Raw genomic sequence first — 9,160 nt, forward strand, 5'->3', positions numbered from 1 at the left:
AGGGGATGGAGGCTGCCTTTCCCAGAAACAAGAGGCAGTAGGCCAGGTACTCACAGTGTTCTAGAGCACTTGGGAACTTTATGGTAAATCCCTGCCCTCTCAGGCATTTAGGTTATTTGGGAGAGTGCATTATGAAGAACAAGTTGCACAGAGTGAAATATATGCTGGAATCTTAATGGATCTGAATCCTGGAAGTATGGTGAAATATGTTAAGAGCCAGCTCTTAATGTCTATCACACCAAACCTGGAGTTCTTCCACAATCCTAACATTATGTTAAGTACTTTGTCAAATCAACATTTAAGTCACACAGGTGGAATTCCTAAAATCCATACCACTAGCAGATAGTCCTAAGCCTATTTTCATGTGTGAGTTATAGAGATGCTGAAAACCAAACTAAAAATCTGTATATGATAAGTAATGTTTTCAAGTCAGGCCAAACAAACTTTCATGAGAAGACTTAATTTACACATTTATTTACAGTCTAAAACCAAAAACATGCCCATGCAACCTCTGGAAATAGGGCTGCTTCTGTACACTGAGATATTGAAAGTATATTGGAATTCTACATACACCAAGTACACACAAAAAAATCCAGATAACAGAATTAAAAGTAAAAACTTGTACATTTTAAATGAATATTCAGATCAAATCAATCTCAAAAAACAAAGCAGGAAATATCTATACAATTACCAATGTTTACCAGCTCTAAAGAATTCCATTGCAGAGCTGTTTGCATTAGTGACTGTTGCCATCTTGATTCCATAATCTTTGTTCCCAAGCAAAAATCCAGTGGCAGTGGGTAAGGATTTCAGAAGGATCAAATACTGAGTTATTCTAAAACATGTAACTTCAAAAGAAAATATTGCCTCTTCCATTGTATTCTTCCCAGACAAAATTTTATAAGACATTAACAGCAACAGGCAGATTTTCAAGTATTTCTTACTGGCTGTTGCCCTTGGTGAGAAAGACTTTGGAAGCTGAATCAATGATTCCTCCTGAAGCTGGATGGAAGCTTTGTACTCACATCTGCATTCCAAAAGTCCATTCTCCCCCATGCCCCGAAATAGTCTTAGCATGCAATTCATCTACTTGATAAAAACATCCCTGAGCTGCAGCCAGGGAGCCCCACCCGTTTGGAAGGGACTGTTCCCACACAGGGCAGGTGTTCTGTCCCAAACATGGAAGGCTACCTGGAATATTGCAGCCATCTCCAGCTATGATAGCAAACTGAATAGCTACAGCTACTACTGTGTCTTTATTAACTTCACAAATACTATTAAGATACAGTTAAGAGCAGTCATCACATTCAAATTTAAAATAACTATCATCTCTGTTTAAACTTTGCAACTAGCTTTTTTTATTAGTTCAGGCTAACTTCTGTTAAAGACAGCTGTGGGAAAATAATTCAAGCAGAGCCATAAAATGGAAAAAAACCTGTAAGGTATTAAGAAATAATAACTTATTTTTTAAAACCTTATGATGATTTAGATTAATACCAGTAATAAATGAGTTGCATATTTCTCTATGAATCAGTTTTAAATTAAGGGCTTACAAAACTTTCTGGATATAAACCTTTTTTCTCTCTAATTTTAAAATAATTCCTAGCTTTATGTGGTATGCATGTAAGGAGTGGTGAAAGTGGTGCATCAGCCATACCTGGGGAGAGAGGGAGAGACAGATAATTGCAGCTGTACTCAACTACAACTTACCTTTAATAACTGTTAATAAAACTGAAACAAAAAAATGAAACCACTACAACTAAAGCCACAGCTTGAGTATCCATGTACAAACCAGTAATTCAAAGAATAAATTGTTAAGACATAAATTTTTAACATTTTTTTTCTACATTTCTTTTTCTAAACCAACTATGAAGATGCTCCCTTATGCGAGATACAAGCAGAATGTAAGATGACAAAAATATTTAAAACTCTGGAATTTCAGTCCATTTGACAGAGTTGGAACACTTACCTGCTGGTGCCAAGGATTTCAGTGATTCTAAAAGATGTGGACTAGAAAACTTGACCAAACATCTGAATGGCTCTTTTTTATCCAAAACATCCATTTTAGGATCACTTTTAAACATCGTCTCAAGCTGTTAACACAAAATGTAACCAGTGAGTACAAGCAATGAATGTACCTTATTTATATGTTATTACATATTACATTTAAACTTTTAATAAGACTGTTTCCAATTTGTAGTGATAACACGATTCCAGCTGGAGGAATGTTGTAGTAAAATCTGAGGGTGCCACCATGTGGCAGAGTTTTCTGCTGAAAGCACGAAGCAGCTTGTTCAGCAATACTGTAAAACATGAAGTATTTCTTAGAATTTTCAATTTATCTGTTCATGCAATAAAACCTGTGCATCATTGAGAAGTCAGTTATGGTGTCATACATAGCATAAGCTTTGTATGTACTTAAAATAACCCTTACTTCTCATGCTCCAACACACTGCCAGTCTAAGTCTACCTTTGTTACAAAAACAGCTCAAAATGCTGAGTTCACAAGGCTGAAAGACTGAAACACAATCTAAAACTCTGACCAAATTTCAATCAGAGAATTGTAACCCATTTATTTTAAAATGTCCTCCCTAAAGTTTAAAAAACCCCATAATATTTCTTAAATCTGGATCTAACTGCCACTACATTAAAATTAGAAACCCCAAATAAAATTGGTTGCTTTTCCTACCCTGTATTGTGCAAATTCGAGTTTTGGTTGGGGACCACTACCAAAAACTTCCTGGTTCAGCCTGTGGATTCTTTCTTTCTCACTTCTGTTTTCTTCAACTATCCTTGTATCTGCTGCAGGGGAAAAAAGTAGGAAAAAGAAAAAGAAAGACAATGTTGTCAGCTGGTGCAATCCTGTTTTGCTGATCAGATTATTCCAATGAAAATTTGTAAATAATAGTTTTAATGAATTCATTGCACTCTTTTTTTGGATAAGGTCGTTGTCTCTACCATTTATATTTGCAGTTCTTACCAAGAGAAAAACACAAGCTAATGTGAGATACTGGGCACTGAGTGGATTTGGTTTCCATGTGCAGTGCCACTCCTAGGAAACATTGACCTCTCCCAGTGCCAGCCGCTATTAAGGCATCAGGGATGGAAAACATAACGGGAATGGAGCATATGTACATTTCCTTTTATCAATCTCATTTCACAAGCTAGCAGGAATGACATTTAAACTGCCTTACATTTCAATTATACATACCATTTTCTGGTTCTACGTTCCTTCCTTGCAGAGGTTTTGGAGTGTGAGTTTGGAAGTTCTAAATGGAGAGAGAGAGAGGAAAAATTATTTTGGTTCAGTTCTACTTTTAGAACATCTAGCTGAAAAAACTTTAATATATTTCCTTTTATTTCTCATTCTGGAAGAATGATCTTCCAAATTTTGATCATTACTAGAAGTCTGAAAGCCAACCTAATTTTGGAAAAAATGCCTGTCTTAGGATATTTGTGAACATTTCCCTATTTACAAGTTTTGCATGGATGAGCAGACTAAGCACCCATTCCAACAGCCTTCAACTCATGGCTCTAGGAAGCCTAATGAAAGGATGATAAAAAAAGCTTAGGACTGAATTGTTCATATAATTTGTAGTCCGAGTTTAGCCATCAGGAATTACAATAATAAAGAGTATATGGGATACCAAATAATTACATCCCCATTGCAATGTTACCTTCATGAAAGGCTGTCGACCTCAGTAGTTCAATATTATTTTAACTTGATGGTCTCTTGGAAAAGGTGAATTTTCCCCCTTGCTAAGGGGTGAGAACTAGGCCTGAAACAAAAAGCAAGACTTATCTTAGGATTTACTTGTGAAGTGGCTCACCTGGCTATATCTTTTAAACACAATATCTTTAAGGGAGTTTAAAGAATGACTTCGAAGCTCCATTTCACGGATGTCATGGTAACTGGAAGCAACAATCAGGGCCTTTAAATAAAAATTGAAATTGTTTTAGCATCAGATTTAATCATTGCTGTGTTTGTAATATGTAAAAAACATAGCATTTATAGACACTGTGATGTTTTTGTTCCAAGGTAAGCAGCTGCCCTTTAACTAGGATTTTCCCATCTGAAAAAAACATTGCAGAGATAGTTACACAGCTAAGGTTAATATTTAAAAGCATTCACAGTATTAACAGGCTAAGTTCCATAGTCTTATCAGCTGAAAAATAAACACACTCATAAGATATTTGAGTTACTACTACTACAGAAATTTGAGGAAATTTCTAAATAGAGGGAAAATACTACCAAAGCAGATCATCACAAGTAAACAGAAATGATTCCCTGATGAGCTCTTATGCTTAGTTCTTGAAGTTAACAGTGTTGATCTAATATTCTGCCACTTCTGTGAGACAATTTAATGGAATACTGCCCAAGACTTGTTTAAGAAATTAAATCCAGGAGCAGTAAAAATCCCAATAAACGGAATTTATTCACAATGCACCAATCCAAAGATTTGGGTTTTGCCCCATTTTTATCATGAGCTAAGGAGAAAAACAAATATTGAGTTTAGCAAATGATGTTAAGTGAGGCGTCTTTTCCAATCCTCTTAAAAGCTAACCCAGTTATAGCTCTACATGACTGTGGGGAAGCCAGGGTGTGAGCAGTTTGAATCTGTACCTGACAGAGCAGAGGCAAGTTGCTCTTGAGGATTGAGGCAGAAATGAAGGCATAGGGAGTCTGTGAATGGTACACAACATAGCTGGGTTTGTACTGGTTTGGTTTTTTGTATGGTGTTCCCCAGGCAACTCTAATCCAGATGGCATTATCCTCATACTCCTTAAAGGTGATGGTGACCTATAGAAAAAGACAAGTTTTGATTTATCAACACATTTAGGTATCCATAAATATTTTCTTATCTCTTAACACCTCTGTCCACAAGACCCAAACATAATTTAGTTCCACTGCTTGAATAAGAAAAAAAAACCTACTAAGTGGCATAAGGATTGTATTGAAATAAAATTTCCACAGAAAAACAACAACCTCACAAACTGAGATAAAAAGAAAAAATACCTTTCAAACTTTAATATTGCTTTTCTTCCTGTCAATATACATTTTTTTTCTGAAGGTTGAAAATAGAAAATAGCTTATTACAAAAGCACTGATCTCTCTTTTGGGAAAGCAACACAAAGATGTCTGTTTGGAAGGAGGGCTAGTGGCAATAATTCCAATGTGTCCATTTTTGGAGAAACTAAACTTTTGATCAACTTGTGATTTTAGACCTGAATATAATATTTATCACTGCTCAAGAATACACAATCAAACATCTAAACATTCCCTTTTCTATTCGTGTTGATTTGCTCCTTGTTTACTTTTTTTTACCTTGACTCAAGTAGGTTGACTTAAAAAAAAACAACAAAACAAACCAACAGAAACCCCAAAATATTGCAAAACTTTATAATAAGAGAGTGATGTGAACTGCAGCTGAGTGGCTGTGAGTGTGATTGGGATTTGTTGCCCTCTCCTGCTATGAGTGGGAACCCACTGGGTGTCATGGAGTGACACAGGTGAGCAGCCAGAGGTGTTTTTTATTCCCTTGCCCAAATAAAGCTGCTGAGCTAAAGCAACTAAAGGCTCCTGCAAACTAGGCAAAGATTTAACAAAAAACCACCAACATGCTGCCTTTCTTGAAGCCAGTCACATTTTAACACAAACTTGCATTTTATTTCCTTCCAGCACAATTGTGAGTTGCTCAACCAGGTATGCAATACATTTGTCCTATTTCACATGCAGTTCCTATCATTCCCAAATGAATAATTCCATTTAATTCTTGACTCAAACTGTGAGGAACAGTTATGAAAACAACATATTGACACCAGAGCCACGAAGCAAATTTAGAATGGATTTATTCTTACATTTTTCAGGGCTGATCGAAGTCTTCTTTTAAACTTTTTTTTGAAATCTGTTATGTCAAAACATTCCAATTCTTCTCCTGTTACATGAGACAAAAAAACCCAACCAGAAATGAGATTTGTGTTTACAAGTAGTTTAGAGATGTTTTTAGTTTTGCTGAAGTAAAATTAAGCAGAAAAAAAGAAAGTTGCATAACCTTATACAAAAAGCTGTATTTTAATGCTGACCCATATTATTGTTATACAGAGAAAATATTAATATTTAATTAGTAATTACTAATTGCTTGAGAAGCAATGGAAATGGAAAATATTCTAAAAAACATTAAAGATTATCTCCATTGAAAAATCCACACTAGGCTGCAGTAAAATGTTAAAAATCTCTCTACAGAAAAAATCCAGATGAGACTACATTAAAATGTAGGATAGTGGTTATAATGTAGAATATGAGGCAGCACAGCACTAAGCTGATGAGAATTGTGGGATTACAGCAAGGAAAGACATTTTACCTGTTTTTTTCATCTGGTAAACACTCCACATTCTTTTGTTTTGGTAGATGTGGTTGTCTAGGAAAAACAGGAATTGCTCAATAACGTAATGTATTGTCAAACAGGAATTAAAGGAACAAAGAATTTTACAATACTTTTATAGACAGGTTACTTTAAAAATATGACTTCTGATAATGCAATAGAACATATTAACATTCTTCAACTATCACTCATAGCAATCATTAAAGCGAAATAAGGTTTTTTTTATTAAAAGAGATGTAAAGTTCTTTCTTAATTTGGTGAGTGGCTAATAAAGGGCATCCCTGGGGTTCAATGTTTAAGGAAGGGTTTTACCTAAACTGCCCAATGGAAGACATGCAGACTGTTAGAAAAAACCTTGAGATTTAAACTATTGTCTAAACAAGTTGTGAATTCATATTGGAGTTATGAGTTATATACTTTTGTTGATCTTGAGCTTTGTGTAAAAGAGGCCAATAAGATTCATCTAAAATATGATATGCTTACCTCAAATGCATCTGCACCCCAAAAGGATCATCACTATGTAATTAAGAGCATTACCAACTTACTCATCAAAAAAAAAAAAAAATTTAATTCACTTTTTACTTACAAACTATGTCTAGAGCTGCTGCTTCCTTTATGTCTGCAGAATTTTCCTAGAAAGAACAGGAGTGCATGATGAACTACAGGTCCAGAAGGCCTGATCACACTGTTTGTCAAGTGAAAAACAATCTCAGTATTGGTAGTTCAAAGGACATTGCATTGAAGCCCACAGCACATACACTCTCTTCAAAGGCACCACACTGAGTCCCAGGTTTTGAGAAATCAATAACAAAAATTATTTCAGCAAGGTTTAAATGCAGAGGCAGCAAGAGGAATGTAATCCTTACAGTGATGTACAAGCAATTAGAAATAAAGTTAGTGGGTATTTATGACAGTGCATCAGTGACTGGTATTTCACTGTCAGGAGTTTTAACCTACTGGTTATTGCTTAATTATGCTCTACAGCATGAAAAGATTTTTAAGAAACTGCATGACAAAATTTGTTACAGATACAAGTATTTCAGAAACAAATACTATTTTAAAATATGGCATTTGCCATCCTATGAGAATAACTTAAGAGTTTCTTTCCTATAGTTTGATCCACACTCCAGGTAAGCAATTTTTGAGCATGAAATTCAAAGGTAATCATACCAAAAGCTATAGAATTCAAGATGCAGCAGTAATAACTGCAACTATTTGGGTTATGATTCATATTAAAGACTTCTGGTACACTAAAATCACAGTTAGATAGTATTTTTTTTGCTTACAGCATGCTGAATGGAAGTAATTCTAGCCAAGTAAAGTTAAAAAAAATTAAAAGTTTTAAAGATATAAACTAGTGCTATCATTACCTGTACTACATAGCTTTAAATCAGGACTTTGTAATTTCAGTCAATGCCTTTATTTCCCAATTTGGAAATACTCCCATTTTTTAAAGGTTTAACATACCGAGCTTTTGTCTACCAAATATAACTTAGATCTCAAAACATATATTTGCATACTTAGTATAGGGCTGTTCTACACTCCAATAGATCAGAAAAAGCCAATGGTGTTACCAGCTCAGCTTTACATTTTCCAGACTACAAAGTACCATTTGAGGCCAAAGATTAATGTTTCAGGTTTTTTTCATTATGCTTCTCATGTATCCTATATGTTAATGGCATTTCTTGAAGGAGAGGATTTACCTCACAGAGTTGAACAACTTCTTGAGAGATGTTGTCCTTTATCTGGTGGAAATTTAGAGTCTTCAGCTGTGCATCAGAGAGAAAGCCCCATTTCTGCAGCATCATCTTGATTTCATGCCTTGGGATTTTCAGCACAGTCCTTCGGATGAATTCAGCCACAGTTTCATCCATGGTGGAACCACCTGGAAAGCTGAAAGGTTAAAGAAAGTCAGACCAAGCCACAGGCAGGCTCGGGGGACTTGCTCCCTTCAAAGGTGTACAGAGCTGCACCTCGGCACAACTGGCTGACATTGATGGCAGTCCTGAGTGCAGCACTACTACAGACATAGACAGTGGTAAGTTAAAATACACGCAATAACTTACACAGACACCGAACCACAGAATATCCTGAGTTGGAAAGGATCCAGAAGGATCAGGGTGCAACTCCCAGCCCTGTGCAGAAAATTCCACCAGGTGCCTGCGTGTGTCATCCAAACACTTCTTGGGCTCTGTCAGGCTTGGTGCTGTGACCACTGCCCTGAGGAGCCTGTTCTAGTGGCCCACTCCCCACTGTATGAAAAATCTTTTCCTTAGATCCAGTCAAATCCTCCTCTGAGACAGCTCCATGTCATTCCCTGGGATCCTGTCACTGGTCGTCAGTCACCACTGCCTGCCCCTCCAGTTCCCCTCAGGAGAAAGCTGTACACCGCCATGAGTCCCCCCTCAGTCTCCTGTTCTGCAAGCTGAACAAACCAAGTGTCGTCACGCCCTCAGAAGTGCCCCTTACTGACCGAGGCCTGGTGCGAGCAGACGGATGGGGCGCTGGGTGCCGCCCAGGGCTGTTGCTGTTGCTGTCTGTCCGGTCCGATGAGCGTCCGGGGCCCTTGGAGAGCAGGCACGAGCGCGCAGAACCCCGTGACCGACCGAGAGACCGACCGAGAGACCGACCGGACCGGGACCAGATTCGGATCCGAATCTGGATTTGGATCTGGATCTGAATCTGATCTGGCCCGGCCCGGCCGCCACACGCCGCTCCCGCGCCCGCCTTTCGAACCGACCAATCAGACCCCGCGCCGTGCCCCGGCCATCCAATCA

General features: G+C 37.3%; 1 protein-coding gene across 2 annotated transcripts; it reads right to left on the reverse strand.

Moving 5' to 3' along the window:
- Positions 1-444: 444 nt before the first annotated feature.
- On the reverse strand, positions 445-9,085 carry CENPN (centromere protein N). 2 transcript variants are annotated; one of them, XM_064386880.1, is made up of 11 exons: positions 8,857-9,085; positions 8,087-8,276; positions 6,970-7,015; positions 6,363-6,419; positions 5,860-5,936; positions 4,625-4,801; positions 3,831-3,932; positions 3,212-3,269; positions 2,690-2,802; positions 1,970-2,093; positions 445-1,657 (listed from the first exon to the last, which is right to left on the reverse strand). In XM_064386880.1, the coding sequence occupies exons 2-11, from the start codon at positions 8,255-8,257 to the stop codon at positions 1,542-1,544; spliced, it is 1,041 nt and encodes a 346-aa protein (XP_064242950.1). In that variant the 5' UTR covers positions 8,258-8,276; positions 8,857-9,085; the 3' UTR covers positions 445-1,541. The 2 variants fall into 2 exon arrangements, with proteins under 2 accessions (XP_064242950.1, XP_064242949.1); XM_064386879.1 differs by lacking the exon at positions 8,857-9,085 and adding an exon at positions 8,450-8,802.
- Between the last annotated feature and the right edge of the window lie 75 nt (positions 9,086-9,160).

The sequence above is a fragment of the Passer domesticus genome, chromosome 12, assembly GCF_036417665.1.
Source record: "Passer domesticus isolate bPasDom1 chromosome 12, bPasDom1.hap1, whole genome shotgun sequence".
NCBI classification, from domain to species: Eukaryota; Metazoa; Chordata; class Aves; order Passeriformes; family Passeridae; genus Passer; species Passer domesticus.